General features: G+C 40.0%; 1 protein-coding gene across 1 annotated transcript; it reads left to right on the top strand.

Annotated features, from left to right (window-relative positions):
* DCTN6 (dynactin subunit 6) lies at positions 1,869–21,539 on the top strand. Its single transcript, NM_001167644.1, has 7 exons — positions 1,869–1,891; positions 6,042–6,106; positions 13,735–13,840; positions 15,413–15,501; positions 18,170–18,217; positions 19,244–19,386; positions 21,441–21,539. Exons 1-7 carry the CDS (start codon positions 1,869–1,871, stop codon positions 21,537–21,539), a joined length of 573 nt encoding a protein of 190 aa, NP_001161116.1.

Here is a 22,216-nt window from a genome sequence, read left to right as displayed (position 1 = left end):
TGTGTCAGGTACTGTGGTCAGTGCTAAGAGGATAGACAAACTCATATGGCCTTACTTTCATGGAAATTAGTCTTTAGGAAAGACAGTGAAATAAAGAGGTACAGCTGGTGATGGGTGCTACCATTATCCCATGGGGAAAAATAGTCTAGCAAGAGTGACCTATTCCTGATTGAGTGGTCAGAGAGGGTTTCTCTGAGAATGAAGTTCAGTTTCTTCTATCAACTCGGCTGGGCCACAGTTCTCAGTAATTCAGTCAAATGCCAGTCTAAGTGATGTAGCGAAAGTATTTTGTAGTTGTGATTAAAGTCCATAACCAGCTGATTTTAAGGAAAGGCAATCATCCTGGATAGTCTGGGTGGGCTTTGTTCAGTCAGTTCAAAGGCCTTAAGTGCAGAGCTGGAGCTTCTGGAAAGAAATCCACCTGTAGACAGTGGTTTCACTCCATGTGTGAGAGTTCCAGCCAGCCCCCAGCAATCATGTAGGCCCATTCCCTGCAATAAACTTCTTAATACACGATCCCCTATTGGTTCTGGTTCTCTGGTCAAACCTTGACTGATTCACCTAGTGTGTGACTTAAAAAGTCAGCAGAGGGCAGGTGGAAGCGTTTTGGGCTGAGATTCAGCCTGGCTTCTTGAAGAAGAAAAATGTGATTAGAGGAAGAGAAACATGAAATTAAAGAAATAGGGGTCTCTGGATCAAGCTCAGAGACAGGATATGGAAGAGTTCGGATTTTTAAAGGAATGGTAAGTAAAATAACTGAATTTGGTTTTTGTTTTGGGGTTTTTTGTATTTTTGACTTTTCTAGGGCCGCTCCCGCGGCATATGGAGTTCCCAGGCTAGGGGTCTAATCGGAGCCACAGCCGCTGGCCTACGCCAGGGCCACAGCAACGCCAAATCCAAACCGCGTCTGCGCTCACTGCAACGCCTGATCGTTAACCCACTGAGCAAGACCAGGGATCAAACCCGCAACCTCATGGCTCCTAGTCGGATTCGTTAACCACTGCGCCAAGACGGGAACTCCTGAATTTAGTTTTTAAAGGATGATTTTAGCTGCAGAAAAATGGCTTGGATGGGGGGCAGGAGGGGGATGGAAGCCTGATTTTAGAGGTCCAGGGTGAAAGAGGCAGACTACAGGGGAGAGTAGTAGCAGAGACTGGATTAGAGAGGTGGTAAATTTATGCAAAGTGTAGAATGAGATGTAGAACCAGAAGAACTTGCCGAATTAATTAAATACGGAGAGGTGAGGATGACTCGGACTTTTCGGTTTGAGCAACTGGGTGAATGGTGGATTCCTTTAGTGAGACAGAGATCCAAGGACCAACTGGTTGGAGAGAAGGCGAGGGCATTAAATCAAAAGCTCTGTTCTGGACATTTTAGATTTGTTAAGACCGTGAAGCATTCAAGTGGACACGTTAAATAGGCACTCGAATAATCAGGTGTGAGACTGGGCAAAGACGACACAACTAGCGCTGCTAACCTGAGGACAGCCTACAGAGGATGCTTAATTTATGGCAATAATGACCTCACGCTGAGAGGGAAAAGGGCCTCAAAGTTTAGCAGGAGGATCTTTAAAGAAAGGAGATGAGAGTGACTATTGCGGTATAATGAGGTCACAGTGAAGTGCGCTGGATCGGACTAAATCCGAGTCCATCGATCCCCTGGCTGTGCTAAACCCAGCGTAGAGCCACCAACCACACCAGCAAAGGACAACCGAAAAACCAGAGCTGACCCCGCCCACGCCGCCATGCCCCTAGAGCAGCCCCCAGGCTCCGCCCCCTCCCGATTCTGCCAGGCTCTGCAATCGCTCGTAGAAATCATCGCTTTGCCCAGGAGGTTGTGTCGATCCAATAGGAGCCGGGGGCCAAACCATGGCGGAGAAGACTCAAAAGAGGTGGGTCTGCTGTTTGAGAAAAAGTCTTTCTCTCCTCTCCGCAGGGGTGGAACCTGTTTCTGGTCGCCAGAGGTGGGGATTGAGGTGGTGTTTTATTCCAGGCGCCCGGCCTGGGTGGTTCCTAAGGCTCAGAGCCCACGTCTGCGGAGGGAGGAGGCGAAGGAGTCGGGGTAGGGAGGCCGGGGAAGGGATGCAGAGTCCGTGGCGGGAAGGTATTTGCTCTTCGTCCTTCGGCAGCCTCTCGGGTCTCCTCCTCAGCGCTCCTGCGCCGAAGGGGTCTCGGGAGGGGCCGCCACCCAGGACTCGGAGATACCTTCCTCTTCCTTTGCGCTGCGCTTCGGAGGCCTGGAGCTGCCGGGTGTCCCCAGACGCCACAGGAGTGCTGGCCGCTCCCCAATCCCTTCCTCCCTATCGTGGACGCTGTATATTTGTGTAGACGAACTCTCGGCCGCTTGTCAGAAAGGGGGCCACCACTGGGCCAGAACTAGCCGCTTCGTAAACGTGTGGGGATAGACTCCGGGGCTGCTTCTCTAGCGGCCCTCCTTGCTGGCACTGTTGGTGAATAGGAACGGCTTGGATGGGAGATGGACACCTTTAATAAGTCAAACTGTTTCCCAAAGCAGCAGTGTTGAGCACCATCTGCTGACTATTCCTGAAAAAGAAAACCGACAGACCTTGTTTGGGGTGCCATAAACTAACATTTAGGCTTTTCTTCTGTTTAGGCAGGTAGCTCTCATCTTGTTCATAAAGCCTAAGAGGAGATCTTCTAGGAATATTCTGTACGTTTTATCTGTACGGAATATCTGGTAGTGTGCAGTGGGGAGGAGGGTGTTGATGGTTATTTTAATAGTTAGGTCCTTGGCTAAGCCTTCTTCCAGCTGCCTGCTCTCCCCTGCGCGTCACTTCCAGGTGCCTCGGAGTCTACACGGAGATATTTCCACCATGTTTTAGTTGGTCTAGTGGTGAACTTATAACTGCCACACAAAGAAGTATGCTGATTGTCCCATACACTACCTGAGGTCTCTTCGTTGGGCATAAACTGAAGACATGAGTCTCTCCCATTCTCGCTTGCCCAGGATATGTTAAATGTTATAAATAGTGTCTTTTTTCCCCAAAAAGTTCATAAAGGGAGGCTGAGGGAATAAACACTGAAATGGGAAATCGTATCTAAAATGAGATATTTTAGGAGCTCTCCTTTGGCCCAGGGGGTTAAGCATCTGGGTTTGTCCCTTCAGACACTTGGGTGGCTGCTGTGCTGCAGTTGGGTAGGGAATTACAACATGCCTCTGGCGTGATGCCACCCCCCCCAAAAAAAAAAGATTTTATGGAGTTAAGCTTATTTGGCCAGGGTTTAATGAAATTGCTTTTTTAAATGTGTAAACCCACTTTAAAGGAAAGGTATCAGAGAAAAGGCATTTATAAATGACTATACATTTAAGGGCAGCATCATTCAGCTGTCAGATGAAAAAGATGCAAAATGATAGGATGTTTCCAGGAAACTTTCAGATGACAGAAAAGAGATCGTTGATATTGGGATCATGATGCCCCAAGAATGAATTTTGCTTCAAGAAATTTCAAATCTCTGGGCTTCAATTTCCTCATCTAGAAAATGAGAGGTTTGGACCGTTTTATTGCTTTCTACTCCTTGTCACTAAAGTTTTTGCTTCTCTTACTCAGTAGAAAGGTTATAATTTTTTTTGTGATTTCAGCAGTCACATGACACATAGTAACCCAGGTGGGTCATTTTGAAATTTCAAATTTCTGCCTTGTAGAAAGTCACTGCCTGTCAAAGTGATGGAAACAGATGTAGCTGTGTCTAATCTCACCAGCATTTCTTAAAGATAGACCCAGGGATTATTAGTTTTTGTTTGGTATTCTTTTTTCTTAGAGCTTTAAAAATGCTTTATGGTAGGAAGGTTTGTTCACAGAAATTTATAGAAGAAAAATTTGTGCACGTCTTTTTTTGTTTTCCATATCAGTAAGGCAGTTGTGATTTTTTTTCTTTTTCTTTTTTTTTTTCTTTTGCTTTTTAGGGCCACACCCGAGGCATATGGAAGTTCCCAGGCCAGGGATCAAATTGGAGCTGCAGCTGCAGGCCTACACCACAGCCCCAGCAAAGCAGGGTCTGAGCTGAGTCTGCAGCCTATACCATAGCTCACGGCAATGTCAGATCCTGACCCACTGAGTGAGGCCAGGGATCAAATGCACATCCTCATAGATACTAGTCTCATTTGTTTCCATTGCGCCACAACGGATATTCCTAACAGTTGTGATTTTTGAAGGGTCTGTATTTTTGGTGTTATTTTGCATTTATATTAGGAAATATTTCAGAGGGCTCTAGAACATGAATGATGAAGAAACAGGTTAAAGAGTTTTACCCTGCTGGCCCTCAGAGCTGTATTTCTGGCCTAGAACAGTCTCATGGCTCCAAATCTGTATTTTCAATTGTATACTGGATCTTTCTCAGTGGATACCTCAAACTGAGCTCATCCAAAATTTAACCAAATAGCTTCATTTTTCATTTTCTTATTTTTTTATGTACTGATGTTTTTCAGATCTTCAGACAGATATGTCAAATGTCTAGTCATATTTTTTCTAAATGCTCATCACATAATCTTTTTGTTTCTTTTTTTTTTCGTGAAGATCTTCCCCTTGAAGTCTTCTGTCATTTTTGCTAAGACAGATGTACAGCTCTTGTCCTGATGTATCTCTCTTTCGTGCACACCTATTGGTATACTTTTATTTAGCTAAGTACATCCTTCAGTAGCTTCCTAAAAAAGAGTACGTAAGAGATTTTTTTGTTTTTAAGTCGTGGCAAGTCTAAACCTGTCTTTATTTCCTTCCATACTTGATGACTAGTTTGGATAAACGCTCTCAGTTAAAGATAGTTTTCACCCAGACTTTTTTTTCTTTTTTTGCCATTTCTTGGGCCGCTCCTGCAGCGTCTGGAGGTTCCCAGGCTAGGGGTCGAATCAGAGCTGTAGCCACCAGCCTACACCAGAGCCACAGCAACACAGGATCTGAGCCTTGTCTGTGACCTACACCACAGCTCATGGCAACGCTGGATCGTTAACCCACTGAGCAAGGCCAGGGATCAAACCTGAAACCTCATGGTTCCTAGTCGGATTCGTTAACCACTGTGCCACGAAGGGAACTCCTCACCCAGATTTCTGAAGGAATTATTACTGGTCTTCTAGTATCCAGTATTGCTATTGCTGTGGAGGAATTTGATGCCGTTCTGATTATTTTTTCCCCTCTGATTATTTTTTTTTTATTATTGGGGGGAGGGGCTTTGGGAGCTTTTAAGGATCTTTTCTATAGTGTTTCAAAATTTTATGATAATGTTATTTGGCACAGGTCTTTTCCATTTACTGAGTCCTTCCAGAGTTAAGATCAGTAGACTTTGTCCTGGGAAATTTTCTTGTATTATTCTTTCATAGTTTATTCTTCACCAATATTTCTATTTTCTCCTTTTGAGATTTCTCTGTTTCTATGTTAATATTACCTTGTTGGTTGTTAAATACTTTGAATTAAGTCTTTTTCCTCATTTTTACCAAAATAGTGGCATGTTCTGTCCATCTTCTGGCTTTGATTTTTTTTTTTTTTTTTCCACACCTGCATCATGTGGAAGTTCCCAGGCCAGAGAGCAAACCTGAACTATAGCAGCAACATGAGCTGCTGCAGTGACAATGCCAGATCCTTAACCCACTGAGCCATAAGGGAACTCCCTGGCTTTGATTTTTTTCACTTAGCAATGTAGCTTGGAGATCATTCCAAATCTTTACATGATGGATTATTCATTCTTTTTTATGCTGTATATTAGTTTATGGCATACCATAATTTATTAACCAGTTCCCTACAAATGAATATCTAAGTAGTTTTCAGCTTTTTGCTATTTAGAAACAATGTTGGTGTTAAAGAGTCCAAACCTCTCAAGCTTTTTTGGAAGGCATGATATGATTTTAGCTCGACAGATGGTATGCCTCCTGAGAAGTTTGTAATATATTAAATTTTACCCTTGTACAATTCACTTTTCATTTTTCCATCAATTTGTTTTAATCTTTTTCTCACTGTGGTATCAGCATAGCACCTATAACAATATTTTATTTAAGACTTGCCCATGGTGAATGTTACCTTTTTCTTCCTACAGTGTGAAGATTGCACCTGGAGCAGTTGTATGTGTAGAGAGTGAAATCAGGGGTGATGTAACTATAGGTAAGACAATAGCTTATCGGTGAATTGGTGGATTTAATTTATTTTGGTGCCTCACAGTTCATTAGGTATTATTTTCTATGTTTCCCTGTTTGACCGGTGTTCTAATTTTTTTGACAAAACAATGTATTTCTCTAAGTGTTTAATATTTTTAAAAGAATTTAGTGTGATGGAGTCTGTTTTAAAACTCCTACCAGATAAAATGACAAAGCAATATAATAAGGTCATTCATTTATTCAAGAGACATCTATTGTGTACCTACCGCTATGTGCCAGGCACTGTGTTAGCACTAGGGACCCAGCAGTGAACACAGCAGCGACAGGTGCTGCTTTCACAGAGCTTGTATTCTGCTGGGTAGTTGTTAAGAGTGTGAACCATGGAGTCTGGGGGACTTGGGTAGCATCCTCGTCCTTTACCTGCTGGGTTACTTTGGGCATATTGCTTAAATCACTAACGTTTATCTTCTCCATCTCTGAAGTTGTGTGTATCAGCTGTTAGGTTCAGCTGCTTGTAGTGGCGGATTAAACACACAAAGGCTTTTACTCTAGGGGTAGGCAGTTCAGGGCCTGTCAGTTGATTGTGCCTCCCTTATAGGTGTTTTGAAAGATTAAATAAGAGAATGTTGGTGGAAGTCATTGCCCAATACCTAACACATAGTAAGTACTCAATAAATGTTAGCTTATTATCACACTGTTAAATCAGTGTAGCCTTGCTGGAGATGAAATCCAGCATTTAAGCTAAATGAACAGTGTACTTCCTCAAACACACATTTTAGCCACTAGTTCTTTTACATATGTTTTCACTGGATATGGTGCCCTGATAGCTTTATTAGCATGAGCACATCCTGACTAGCTGCTGGATGTTACCAGGGTAAAGCTTTCAGGGAATTAAGCACACTTTCAGAGAGAAATATGCCTTGTTCCCTTATACTAACAGTATCTGTAAAAGAAAAACATTTCTTTAATTTTAGTAAGTCTAAGCCTCCAACCAGTTCAGACATCATGTCTTATAAAACCACTGAAGATGGTACCAGTATGATGGAACATTATTAGGAATTTGCCAGATTGGATTTATTTAGTTATTTGTAATTGACAAAGTTTGAAGTTGAGGAGGTAGGTGACCCTGTTTCTTTTCAATGCGCTATTGATTCTTTGTTAACTGTTAAACTACTTGCAAAGTTTTTATGAGGAGAAATTATGATGGCCACATGTTTAGCAAATGTTCCTCTGCATTATTTTTGTTGTGATTTTTTATGGTTTCTTCCTTGATTTGAGGAATGATACTTAATATTAGCTCTCAAAGTATTCTATGATTTGAAGGAAGGTTAAGACTGAAATAATTATATACTTTCCCTCATTTCATTTTCTCCATTTTTTTTTATTTTTTATTTTTTTTTTTGTCCCTTCAGGGCCGCACTTGCGGCACATGGAGGTTCCTAGGCCAGGGGTCCAATCGGAGCTGCAGCCACTGGCCTATGCCACAACCACAGCAATGCAGGATCCTTAACCCATTGAGCAAGGCCTGGGATTGAACCCGCAACCTCATGGTTCCTAGTTGGATTTGTTTCCACTGCACCATGGTGGGAACTCCCTCATTTTCTCCATTTTAAACAAAAAGTATTCAACACACAGCAGATCTATAGATGGTATGGTATCTCTACAGGCACGAATGTACACACAGGTATACACATACATTTGTATGTGTGTGTGTATGTATGTGTGTGTTAGATTTGAAAACAGGTCCTGTACTTGCAGAAGCTTTTCTAGAACAGCAATAAAGGCTGTATCCTGTGAAACGGAGAGCTGGACCACTGCATAAGACTGAGGCCTGGGGGTTTCAGGAGTCAGCACTCACTTTCCTGTTCTCCCTCTGTCTTTCATTTCTTGGTCCTTCTCCCCATTCTTTACCCTATTCTACCCTATTCTCTTATCCTCCTATTTTCCCTAAAAGTTTAAATTTATATAAGGAAGTACAAAATTTAAATCTACTTTTCATATAGTTTTTGGCAACCAGCTGATCATGCACAGCTCTGACAGTTAAAATATAAAATGATTTTTTTTTTTTTTTGACTTTTTGGGGCCGTACCCTCAGCATATGGAGGTTCCCAGGCTAGGGGTCTAATCACAGCTGTAGCCGCCGGCCTAGGCCAGAGCCACAGCAACGCCAGATCCAAGCCGCATCTGCAGCATACACCACAGCTCACGGCAATGCCAGATCCTTAACCTGCTGAGCGAGGCCAGGGATCAAACCTGAAACCTCATGGTTCCTAGTCTGATTTGTTAACTACTGAGCCACAATGGGAACTCCTGATCTTCTGTTTTCCTAGAAAATCAGGTGTTTGGTTTATCAGAGAAACTAGTCTAAAGCTTTGAAGCGTTCTCCTTAACCAGAAATCCTATGGCTTGTGGCTCTGCTGGAGCCTGACCCCTTTCATTAGAGGCTGCTAGGAAACAGACTTTGGGAAGAATAACAGCTCTCTTGTTAACCATAATTTGGGTAAATAAGGTTTTGTAGCATCAAGCCTGTTTTTACTTAGACTGCCTTGATTCCTGGGCCATGCATTATTTCCTGACAATCTTGTTTTGAAAGCTGAAAAACATTTCAGAAAGGTCCCTCTGAGCAGAGTCAAGGAGTCCTATTTTAAGGTGAGGGCAGTCTTCTGGGGTTAGAACAGGACTTGGTTGGGACACTGCAATGTGAAAGCAGAACTCAGTGCCTTCAGTGGAAAAGCTTTGTGATGGAAGCTCTTTGTTCCACTTTTTCTTTCCATTAGAGTTTTTAGTATCAAAAGCTTCCCTTTTATTGTGGAAATCTTTTTTTTTAATTTAATTGGAGTATAGTTGGCTTAAAATTTGTGTTAGAATACTGCATAGAAAATTGACAGAACACTTGGAGTTCCCGTGGTGGCGCAGTGGTTAACGAATCCGACTAGGACCATGAGGTTGCGGGTTTGATCCCTGGCCTTGCTCAGTAGGTTAAGGATCCAGCGTTGCTGTGAGCTGTGGTGTAGGTGTGGCTCTGGTGCAGGCCAGTGGCTACAGCTCCGATTGGACCCCTAACCTGGGAACCTCCATATGCCGCTGAGAGCGGCCCTAGAAAAGGCAAAAAAAAAAAAAAGAAAAAGAAAATTGATAGAACACTGTAATCCAGCTATAATAGAAAAAATAAAAATCATTTTAAAAAATAAATAAAATTTGTGTTAGGAAATCTTTTTTTAAATTGAGGTAACTGGTTTATAACATATAAGTCATATATACAACATTATATTAAAGTCTTTTTTAATAGGCAGAATACTGGCTTTGACTTGAGAAATTCATTGCATATAAAGCAGTTCTTACAGGTACTTCAGCTTACAGGTCATAGGAATTGTTTTCATTTTCAAGAGACCTTGTGGCTTTTGGAACTATTTATTGACATATGAAGATGTCCACAAAGATTGCTTTCCTAGGCAAAGATAGACAGGAAAAATGCCCTTTACTAAATGAGGGGAATGGAAATTTGATTCAAGGAATGTCTTTCTGGCTAGGTTGCGTCAAGCCCAGCCAAGCATTTAGAAAAATAATTCATCAGCCAGTAAGGCAGCTCCAACTCTAGACACATTTATCCAAACAAGGAGATAAGCCAAATAGGGTTTCAGCACATTCAGTAAGAAAATATACAAACTACCCTGTCAGAAAGAGCTCTAAGAAAATTCACAACAGCCTTTAAAAAAAAAAAACTTTCCATGGTGACAAATTTTTATTTTTAAAGCATTTTAACCTCAGGACCCTTCAACTGGGTTTAAATTCAGTCCCATTGGAGGTAAAAGTGCTTCTTGCGTGTAGAGAAGTGTGGAGCAGACTGTGCTCACATTTCAATATGTGGGCGCTGCCCAGGGTCTTGCCCAGGTTGCCCTCCTGTCTGGTGCCAACCTTCAGTGCTGTGTAGAGACAAACCACCTGAGTCGGAAGTTCCCTTTAAGAAGTTCAGCAAACTGAAGTCTAAGCAGTCACATGTACAGCAGTTCTGTGTACATACTAATCTCTCTAGTCTCTGCCCAAAAAAGAGAGGTAAAGGGGAACTATTTGGTTTATTGTCACTCATGACATTTGCTGTTAACTTCACAACTCAGTTTAACCTAAGTCCTTTCAGCCTTGAACTCCAGGACATGTAATTTGGCAGCGTGACCACCAGGTGGAGGTGTTGTCTTGAACACAGGTCTCACAGAAGCCGGTGATGATGCTTTATATCCTAGGGCCCTCAGATTTATAACCAGTTTTTCAGTTATTTACTAACTTACTTATTAATAATGATCTAAAAAAAATGACAATAATGAAACACTTGGCTAAATAAAATAGCTTCAGAATTATTTTTAAATATTACATAAGAATACATGGGATTGGAGATTATTTAATTTTTTTTTAAAGTGTGTTCAGAGCTCCCGTCATAGCTCAGTGGTTAACAAATCTGACTAGGAACCATGAGGTTGCGGGTTCAATCCCTGGCCTCGCTCAGTGGATTAAGGATCCAGCGTTGCCGTGACGTGGTATAGACGTGGCTTGGATCTGGCGTTGCTGTGGCTGTGGCATGGGCCAGCGGCTACAGCTGTGATTAGACCCCTAGCCTGGGAACCTCCATATGCTGCGGGTGTGGCCCTAGAAAAGACAAAAAAAAAAAAAAAAAAAGTGTGTTCATCTCTCTGGGGGTTTTGGTATACTTAATATGTATTATTTTTGAAAGGGAAAAATGAAGATGTCAATTGTTTTCAAAGCTGTACTTTAGAGGAACTTTTAAAGAAGCCCAGGTCCTAGTGGTACCTTTGTCTTATTAGCCCTTTCTCAGGGAGCTTCTTACAAGACTGCTTGTTGTCAAAAGCTACAGCCTGAGGACAAGGGGAATATCTAGTGCCTCTGGATGTTTATCTGGCTGCCAGCAAAGGATCTGCTTTCTGTCATGGCCATGACTATCTCTTCCTCCTGTCAGATTTTTAATGCTAGTATGGAATATTTTTATTAATCTTTTTTATTATCTAACAATAAGGTGAAGAATTTTCCTCCCCTGTGAAAAAGAGGTTTTACCCCAATACCTGAGAGGAGAGTAAAGCAGTCCCTTTTCTTCTCTTTTGCAGACCAGGTGTTATTTTGTTTGCTGTGATAGTTGTTAGCTCTTAGTGTCAGCTAGTGATGAACCTCCCATTTTGAAGAACTATGAGCCAGACCCCATGATCTCCTTTTCAAACCTTACTTTATATAATCCATACCTTAACCCAGTGAGGTAAGTTATCATAGATCTTATCTTTGTATAGATGAGAAAACGGAGGCATTTGAGAGATTAAGCACATAGCCTTTAAGTGATAAAGGCCAGAGCCTAGACTTTTGAGACAAGCAATGGGGAGCTAGCTGGGGCTTTAGCTACAAAGAACCTGAAATGGAAATATCGTGTCTCTTTATCATAGGACATTTTGATGTAAGACATAAATCTGGTATTGTGCAAACTACAGATTCAAGTTGATTCACCCAGCTGGAAGAGCCATAAGAAATTTCTCACTTCACAGGAATCCAAGTGTTGTTTCAGCATTGTTTTTGTACCTCTCCCCAAAAGTGGAAACTTCTAAATGCCCATCGTTAAAGAATTAGTTAAATAAATTATGGCATATTAATATGATGTGAAATAATATTCAGCCATTCAAAAAATAGATATATGATTTATTAGATGAAAAAAGCAATTTGCAGAGTAAGTAGTATTCCTTGTTTTTTTACGGTTTTGTTTGTTTTGGTTTTTTTTGTCTTTTTAAGGCCATACCCTCGGCATATGGAAGTTCCCAAGCTAGGCTCGAATCAGAGCTGTAGCTGCCTGCCTACACCACAGCCACAGCAACACAGGATCTGAGCCACATCTTTGACCTGCACCACAGCTTATGGCAACGCTAGATCCTTAATCCACTGATTGGTCATGAATCTAACTAGTATTCATGAAGACAATCAGTGTCTATAGGAGTTCCCGTTGTGGTGCAGGGTTAGGAAATGGGATTAGCAAAAGAGAGGATCTTTCACTTTTGTGAGGTTTTTGTAGTGAGTGTATATTCCTTTTATAAATGTGTTTGTGTGTGTACTTTTTTAACAAAGAAAAAAGGCCTGCATGGTCACCACCATAGTCACCTCAAGAGGCTTCCCAGGGATCTGAGTGATTCCCCTTTCTGCATTTCACTTTAGCAGCTGAGGGTTTGAGGGAGCCAGAGGTGACAGAAATAACCAAGCCACTTTGTGCAACCCCAACCCTCTGTCCCGTCTTGGGCCCCACCCTCTTTCTCAATCCCCAGTTCTTCGTTGTTAGAGAAGAAAATAAGCTGCACTGAGATTCCTTCCAATTCTCTGGGCACCAGGAACACCTCCTTATTTATTTTAATACATTTGTGAGTGAGCATGTTAAGTATTCCCGCTTTACAAGATAAACAAGCTCCAAAGGGCAAAAATAGCACGCATTCCTTTTTGTTTCCCTGTAATATACAGCCCTGCATCTTGCCTGTCACAAGCAGACAATGATTATTGAATAAATTAACAATTTATTAATACAGTATATTAACAGTTGAGTACTGAATTTCATGGACAGTGTCATCTTCCCGACTCCCTCCCTACCTTCTGTCAGTTTTCTGTTCACTCTCTGGTTTTCAGAGTCAGTTACCTCCTCTTTGCTTGTTTACAGATAAAGATGGCCTTGGTATGGGGCTGGGCATGGGTACTGGAGGCAGAGGCTGCTGTGAGTTTCTGTTTTTCTCATCAGTGGTTTCATTATCACCAAAATGCTAGGCCTTTGGGTAAATAACAGTAGGGGGAGGGGTGTTACAGTCCAGGACTGGCGTCCGGTGTCAGTGTCTGGGTTTGGGCAGCTTGGTGCCTCCTCTACCTCGATGGTAAAGTGGTGAGACCCCTTCCTGCTCTACCACTTCACACTGGCACACTGCCTGAACTCTCCATTAGCAGAGTCTTAGGATGCCAGAACCCACGTGTGGTTCCTTCCTCTGCCCCCCTTTCACCATTTAACTGGATAGAATCATGTCCTAGACCAAACATCAAAAGCTCTGCCTTCTTCCAGTGGATAAGCTTAATAGGGATGGTAACAAGTAACAAAACTAACATTAGTCTTCATATTTTCTAACTCCCATCATACCCGTATTTCCTCTTAATCCTTTAATAAAAGGGCTAATTCTCTAAGGCACCAGTATGACAAAGTATTGTATAGTTCGCCTACATAAGCAAGAACCAGTGTTGTAAGCAAAGAGCATCTTACCTTTATGAAGGAAAGGAAGGAAGGGAATTAATTTTTATTTCCAACTATGTGCCGGGAGAGTGTGTCTACAAACATTTTTTTCATCTAACTTTTAAAACAGCCCCACAAGCCTGGTATTATCACTGTCCCCATTTCACCGCTGAGATAACGGAGGCTTCAGCATAGAGGGTGACCCAGGGCTGTCTGGCTCCGAAGCCTGTGCTGTCTTCACTCACCTCAGCCTGAGATTTGGCAGAACTACAATGATAACATTTGTAATGGGCCTAGTGTGGTGCCTGGCACGTACTTTAGGAAATGTTCCTCCCCACAGCCTCCTTGGAAGTGCAGCCTCCACAGTTAATTTCTTTCCACCGTACCTTGAACAGGACCCAGGACAGTGATCCACCCTAAAGCACGAATCATTGCAGAAGCCGGGCCAATAGTGATCGGCGAAGGTAACCTGATAGAAGAACAGGCGCTTATCATAAATGCGTGAGTAAGATTTGACAGGTGCTCTGAACTGAGTGCCACAGAGTATTTCCATCGTTTCAGCCATCTCTAGGGACCTTTTACATCTGACATCTGGATAAACCCACTATTTGAGAACTAGGGCAACACTAAAGGTCTTTTTCAGCACAAGAGACCTGTCCAAGGTGAGGTGGCGCATAGGTGGATAACTAGAGTCTGAGTCTCACTCTGATAATCTTCCCTTTACATGACAGCCTCTTCTATTCCTTAAGCAAACGTTTCTGAGGACATTCCCACATCCCAGTGCTATGCTGACTGCTTCATAGGCAGTTTTTTGGTTGGATTTCTTGGTTCTGGCAAAAATGTTTTACTCATGCCCAGACATGTGATTGTAACTCTGATACATATTTTCAACTGCCTTGTGGGCTAACACCCAGAATTACATTTGAAAAATTGGAGATCCTGGAGGCAACCTTTTTTTTTGCTTTTTAGGGCTGCACCTGTGGCATATGGAAGTTCCCAGGCTTGGGGTCGAATCAGAGCTATAGCTGCCAGCCTGCACCACAGCCACAGCAACACAGGATCTGAGCCACATTTGCAACCTACACCACAGCTCACAGCAACGCTGAAATCCCCAACCCACTGATCAAGGCCGGGGTTCAAACCCGAATCCTCATGGATACAAGTCGAGTTCATTACCGATGAGCCATGATAGGAACTCCTATAGGCAACTTTTAAACTTTAAAGATTAAACAAATTATAAAACATTAGAACGTGTATGTTATCTTAGTGAACTAGACTGTAATACCTATGAAATTTTTATAAGCACTTGTAAAGCTTTCTAGATAAAATTTTGGCAGGAAATTCAAGATTATACCTGATTTATAGCAACAGTATATGGAATTTGTAATAAAGGCCTTGGGAAAATATTTAACTGTGATAAAGAGATTGATTCTTCTTAATGCTTGCTTAGGACTTGGGAGTTTCTTACTATATTAAGCTGTTTCTTTTTAAAATATATTTTGGCACCTTTAGTGTAAGTCAGTTAACAACAGCTATATTCTGCAGTCATTCAACTGTCAGAGATAAAGCACCATTTTTAAATGGCTTCCTCCTCTTAGACTGTAAACACTTTATATTCCAGATGTTTCAGCTAACTACCTAATAGCACAAAACGATTATTTTATGTAGATATCTGTTTTTGTTTCACCATCTTGAATGATTATGAAGAATGGAAATTTTTCAAATTAGGCATGATTTTGATTTCACTTTAACAAGCTGAAAGTCCTAGCCAGCATCTTTTTTACCTCATCCTGGGAAGGGCCGTCTGGGCTTTGAGTTTAAAAAACAAAGGACTGCTGACTTTCTATATACACTTATGACTTCTTTACATTTCAGTAGTTCTTCCTCAACTCAGAACCAAGTCTTCTCCAGCACAGAAGATAAATAATTCACTTGGATTAAGGAATTACTTTGATCATTACGTGTATTAAGCTTGGTGGAAGTAAAATTGAGAGAATTAAATTCAAATTCTAAAACAGGAGAATTTCCTCTTGAATTATTAACTTTTTGATAATTTTTCTTTTCTCTATATAGTCACCCTGATAATATCACTCCTGATGCAGAAGATTCAGAACCAAAACCCATGATCATTGGCACTAATAATGTATTTGAAGTTGGCTGTTGTATCCTTTATGATAATTAAAGAGAAATCATTCCCAACTATTGTTTTTTAATTTTATTGGAGTATAGTAGACTTACAATGTTGTGATAATTTCTCCTGTACAGCAAAGTGAATCAGTTATATATATACATAATGCATTCTTTTTCAGATTCTTTCCCATATAGATTATTAGAATATTGAGTAGATTTGCCTGTGCTATACAGTAGGTCCTTGTTACTTATTTATTTTATATATAGCAGTGTGTATATGTTAACCCCAACCTCCTAATTTATCCCTCTCCCCTACATTTCCCCTTTGGTAACCATAAGTTTGATTTTGAAATCTTTTAATCTGTTTCTGTTTTGTGAATAAGTTCTTCTGTATCCTTTTTATTAGATTCCACATATTAGTGATCTCATATGATATTTGTCTTTCTCTGTCTGACTTACTTTACTTGTATGATAGTCTCTAGGTCCATCTATGTTGCTGCAAATGGTATTTTTTTTTTCTTTTATGACTGAAGTAATATTCCATTGTATATATGTACCACATCTGTATCCATTCTTCTGTTGATGGATTAGGTTGCTTTTATGTCTTGGCTATTATAAATAGTGCTGCAGCGAACATTGGGTGCATGTATCTCTTCAAATTACAGTTTTCTCCAGATAAATGCCTAGGAGTGGGATTGCTGGATCATATAATAGTTCTATATATTTAGTTTTTTTAAGGAACCTCCATACTGTTCTCCATAGTGGTTGCACCAATGTGCATTCCCAGCAGTGTAAGAGGGTTCCCTTTTCTCTACACCCTCTCCATCATTTATTGTTTGTAGAGTTTCTGATGATGGCTGTTCTGACTGGTGTGAGGCGATACCTCATTGTATTGTTGATTTGTGTTTCTCTAATAATCAGTGATGTTGAGCGTCTTTTCATGTGCTTTTTGGTCATCTGTCTTGTTAGAAGAAATGTCTATTTAGATTTTTCTGACCATTTTTTCATTGGGTGATGTTTTAGTTTTTGTTTTTGTTTTGGATATAAAGCTGAATCTCAGCTATCTTTCGGTACCCAAATCTCCTCCATTAGAAAGTATCGTAATTTGTCTATCAAATACTTATATACATATATGGTTATATACAGTATACTTACATATAACATGTTATATATCATATAGTATATATTATGTATAATATATAAATTACATTTTTAGGACTAGGCCATCCAGCTCTTTGAAAAGACTTATTTATGGTATATCAATCAGAGAGGAAGTCAATAAACTAGAGATTCAAAAAACAATAGAAAAAATTAATAAAACCAAGAGCTGGTTCTTTGAAAGGGTAAACAAAATTAACAAACCTCTGGCCAGAGTCACTAAGAAGAGGAGATAAAGAACTCAAATAAAATACAGTATATAAAAAAAAAAAAATTGCCCCTTCTGTTCCATTGAATAACCCAATAGAGTAAATTAAATAGCTGTTTTCAGCTGTGTGTGCATACACACACACACATGCACACACATGCACGCACACTCACACTCACCTTTAGGAACCTCCTTGCTCCCTTTGCTATAACTTGTTAGCAGTGACCGAGTGGCAGTAGATATAAATCAGAGTAATCTTGACTTCTGTCCTGATTTACAAACCACAGCTCTGTGCATTTGATTCCTGTATAGTTGTAGGTTGACAGTATGTTGTCTGTTGCAAGTAATGGTGGATAGGGATGAAAATATTTCATTCTCTGTTTATTTTTCCCCTCACGTCTGACCAATAACTTTGCTGATTTTGTACTCTAAACAATAGAAAAATCTTTCCATGATGTCAGCAAAATACTATTTTATAATAGAAACTACTTCAAGGAGAAAATCTAAATTTTTAACAATAGCAAAATATTTAAATAAGTTAAGCTACAAGCATAAAATAGACCATTAGAACCATTAAGTCATTTAAAATTATGTTTTTAAAGATTTTCATGGCATGGAATAATGTTTGCAAATGTAAGTGAACTGAATAAAGCAAGCTATAAAAGTTTATACTGTTTGATTTTGTACAGTTTGATTTCCAGTTACAATGGAATTATGTATATAATTATATAGAGAACCATTAATAATATTATCTTTAAGTTATTGGGTGTTTAAATTTTCTTAAAACAGGAATTCTGGTCATGGCTTAGCAGAAACAAATCTGCCTAGCATGCATGAGGACGCATGTTCAATCCCTGGCCTCACTCAGTGGCTTAAGGATCTGGCATTGCCATGAGCTGTGGTGTTGGTCACAGTCACTGCTCTACCCCCCGAATTGCTGTGGCTGTGGTGTAGCCAGCAGCTGTAACTCCGATTTGACCCCTAGCCCATAGGGAACTTCCATATGCCCCCAGTGCGGCCCTAGAAAAAGACCAAAAATAAATAAATTAAAAATTTTTTTTTCTTTTAACAATTATGAAAGTGTTACTAATATTGGGGTATAAAGTGCTCATTTCTTTAAAAAATAGAAGTGTATTTGTTTATGCTTGCAAATATTTCTGTTTAAAGATTAAAACTTTACTTTCAGACAGCCCTGGGCGAGGAGTTCTTGTCAGGCCAGCCTGCATGGCCCCTCCCATGCCTCTGTCTCTGCCCCAGTGCAGGATAAGGACAGAGTGAATTACTAGGGAAAAACATGAACATGTTTACAGTGTTTACTTAACTCCTGCTTACAGATTCCCAAGCCATGAAAATGGGAGATAATAATGTTATTGAATCAAAAGGTAAGCTATGTTTGGAATTTTATTGTGAAAAGTGATTATCTCCTTTCTCTTTGTGGTGTTTTGGAAAACAGCTGAAGGAAAAACCACGGCAAAGTCACGTTCTTAGAAGGAAGGAGTTGTTGGACGTAGGCTGACGTAGCTGTGAGGCTCTTTGCCTGTAAGGAACATAATCTAATGATGTGCTCAGTACATTAAATTAAAATTTTAGCTGTGTACATTTAGATCAAGGTGTATTTGAACCATAAATTTCAGATGAAAGATTTGAGAAAGATCTCTACAAAAAACTAGTGTCAGTAGTAATTTAGTTGATTAACATTGCAGAATTAAAAAAAAACTCAGTTTCTCTAGCAGTTTATTTTCTTTAATTTCAGGTCTGCTTTCCTCTAGCTCATCAGAAAGAAATGTAAGCTACTTACCATAAGTGGGTCTAGGCAAGGGGCCATGTAAATCGCCACCACTGCCGGGAGCCATCTCCAAGACCTTGCCCAGAGAGAACCAGAAGGATGAGACTTTAGAATAGTGCCCTTTCTTTTATGGTCTTGTGTGGCATGAAAGAAAATGCTTCTTTTTTTAAATTATGAAATCAGACTTTTTGTTAATCTACTTAATGGTTTTTATTTCAGTTTCTATTACCAGTTACGATGAATGTGATGATTATCCCCGTCGTTTCCTCCTTATTTCGTCCTCACTCTGTGTCAAACCTGTGTTAGCACTTTACATTTACAACCTCATTTACAGCAGACTGAGAAGTGGGATGGTCTCTGTTTTATAGATGAACTTGCTCAGAGAATTTACAGCGAGTTGCCCAAGGTCACACCAATAGTCAGCCCCAGAGCTCCGTCCTGAGTCCATTTAATACTAGTCTGGTGGCTGCTTCCCATCTGTGCACAAACTCTGAACTAATGTATTTTCTTTAATATTTTTAAGGCCAGTTTGTATACTTATACCTGCCACATCTTAGGGAAGAAAATAGTGTTCTAAACATTGAATGCCTTACCTGGTAATTCTGTGTGTCTTTAACCGCAGCGTATGTAGGCAGAAACGTAATACTGACAAGTGGCTGCATCATTGGGGCTTGTTGCAACCTGAACACGTTTGAAGTCATTCCTGAGAACACAGTGATCTATGGTGCAGACTGCCTGCGTCGGGTGCAGACTGAGCGGCCACAGGTACCGGAACCTCTCTTGAAAACACGTTTTTCTAGGGCCAGTGATTTTTCCCAAAATACCACATAATTGTTCTAATGAGGGCAGCAAGCTTGCTATTTAAAAAGCAAATGATAAAAGTAAAACATCAGAGAAATCTTCTTAAAACTAGAATTTCTCTACAATGGAATTATTGAGTCTTTACTATTTAATATCAAAAATATGTCCAAAGATGACAGTGACACATTAATTATGGGAAAAGAAAATCCAGAGATGTTACTCTTGGTCTTATGTTTTTCCTTGGAGCTGTATCTCCAAACCTTACAAATTACACTGATTCCCTCCTAAAATACCAGCCTTCTAGGGTAAGGAATGAACCTACCAAATTTATATTGGACAGCCAACTTGGGTCCATCTATTAGTTTACTGACATAGTTGGCTTGAAAATAAAGGCAGCTTGTGAATATGCAAGTATGTTTAATTATTTTCCTGAGAAATATGAGAATTTCCTTATGAGAAATTGTCCCCTCCTAATAACCAGGAATAATGGAAAGTACATCTTTGGAATTTCATGTTAGAGTAGGAGATAAGATAGGGGGTTTGAGGCTTCCTATGGTAGAAGACCTTCTGTCTTGATTGAAGGTTGGAGCCTCACTGCTTGGCACACTCAATTATTTCCTTATTACCCAGCCTCCTTCCACTCCCCCACAGAAAATATTTTTCAAGACATTTAGCACTTTTGATTCTTAGCCATATTTTATCAGAAGTTAAAATTCCAGTTCCTTCTGGGTTATCCTAATTCTGTAATGTTTGGCTTTTATTTTTTATTTTTTAATTTTTTTTTGTCTTTTTTTGTCTTTTGTTGTTGTTGTTGCTATTTCTTGGGCCGCTCCCGCGGCATATGGAGGTTCCCAGGCCAGGGGTTGAATCGGAGCTGTAGCCACCGGCCTACGCCAGAGCCACAGCAGCGCAGGATCCAAGCCGCGTCTGCAACCTACACCACAGCTCACGGCAACGCCGGATCATTAACCCACTGAGCAAGGGCAGGGACCGAACCCGCAACCTCATGGTTCCTAGTCGGATTCGTTAACCACTGCGCCACGACGGGAACTCCTGGCTTTTATTATTACTGTTAAATATTATTACTTCTGTAGACCAAAAAAGAAATAACATATCCAGTATTTTTTCACTATCTTTCTGCATAATAGCAAAAATGAAGAGGGAGAAGTGAAGCTGCAGTTGGGGTAAGGGAGATTAGAATTAAGTGAGCAATAATATCTGAAGTTTAATACATAATGGTATGTGTGCAACACTGTTTTCCATATTTCACTGATAAGAATCATGTAGAGGTTCTTATTAACAAAGGATTCCCCAGATGTTTTGAACCAAAAGTGTCTAGGGCAAGGGCCTAAAAATCTGTAATTTTCACAAGTACCCTAAGTGAGTTTTACAATGAGGGAAGATTGGGCAAAGCTGATGTATGAAGAGTGAAGATCGGGTATCACAGCTGTGTGCTGCGTAGGTTGTGTAAAAGCAATGTACTCAAGGTGTTTTACTTACATTGTTTACTATAATTGGAACCCTTCACTTCTTAGAGGCCAAAGTAAAATCTACGGAAGGAAGGTTGAAAACTGATTAACACACACACACACACACACACATATATACATATAATTTTCTTTTTAAATTTTATTGCTGCACCCATGGCTTGTGGAAGTTCCCAGGCCAGGGATTCAATCTGATCTGCAGCTTCAGCAATGCCAGATCCTTTTACCCATTGTGCCAGGCCAGGGATCGAAAGCGTGCCTCCACAGTGACCCAAGCCACTACAATCAGATTCTTAACCCACTGTATCAAGGTGGGAACTTCTACATATATTTTTAAAATATTTTAAAATTTTTTGGTTTTTTTCTTATTACCAAACTTAATGTGTGTCCATTGTGAATTGAAAAAATAGGGAAACAAAAATAAGTCAGTGAAAATCACCTGTAATTCCATGACCTACTGATAATTATTTCTACCTGGTAATCTTAACTTTGCTTTCTGCTGGCCAGTTCTTGATTCTCTTATCTCTTTAGCCCCAGACACTACAGTTGGATTTCCTGATGAAAATCTTGCCAAACTATCATCACCTAAAGAAGACTATGAAAGGAAGTTCAACTCCAGTTAAGAACTAAGAACAGTGTTTGACATCAAGATTGCATTTGACTTTGACCACTGTCTTTTCAAAGACATGGTGTTTATGCCCTCTTAAGCAGTCCACAGAATAATACGTGTTGACTTTATTTTGTAAAATTGAGTTAGAGAGGAAAGCAATGGGTTTTCATTGTTCCTGCCCTCTATAATTTATATAAAATGTATTGTTTTCTTATATCCTTGTCCCTTTTCTCATAATTTACGGATTTTTTGTTTTGTGTTGTTTGGTTATATAAAATGTTGGCCTTGAATTTTAGTTATATGAAAGACTACCTGTTATAAGAAAGAGAATATTGTGTATTTATATTCTAGCATTTACTAAGCTAATTAAAATAAATAAAAATGTTGACGACAGGACTTTTAGTGAATATACTTTAATCAGTATTTCTCTTGTATTAACTTTCCCAAAATAGCTCTTCTAATTTTTATTGTGTACTAGCTATATATTAAAGCTAATGTGTTTACCTTTTGCTTTTTTTGGATTTGTAGCTGTTTAAAATTTCAAGTGAAATTTCAGTGGCTGTTGAATTAGTTTAAACTTAATTTTTTTTTTTTTTGTCTTTTCTAGGGCTGTTCCCGCAGCATATGGAGGTTCCCAGGCTAGGGGTCTAACCAGAGCTGTAGCTACCGGCCTACGCCAGAGCCACAGCAACGCAGG

This window comes from Sus scrofa, chromosome 15, assembly GCF_000003025.6.
Source record: "Sus scrofa isolate TJ Tabasco breed Duroc chromosome 15, Sscrofa11.1, whole genome shotgun sequence".
In the NCBI taxonomy this organism is placed as follows: domain Eukaryota; kingdom Metazoa; phylum Chordata; class Mammalia; order Artiodactyla; family Suidae; genus Sus; species Sus scrofa.
This window is presented reverse-complemented; position numbering and strand designations above follow the sequence as displayed.

What these genes read in the sequence shown, in the direction of transcription:
- DCTN6 (NM_001167644.1), top strand. Translation starts at nt 1,869, where the DNA reads ATGGCGGAGAAGACTCAAAAGAG. An exon ending in GCGGAGAAGACTCAAAAGAG is followed by an intron (nt 1,892 to 6,041) that starts GTGGGTCTGCTG and finishes TTCTTCCTACAG; the next exon opens with TGTGAAGATTGCACCTGGAG. An exon ending in CAGGCGCTTATCATAAATGC is followed by an intron (nt 13,841 to 15,412) that starts GTGAGTAAGATT and finishes TTCTCTATATAG; the next exon opens with TCACCCTGATAATATCACTC.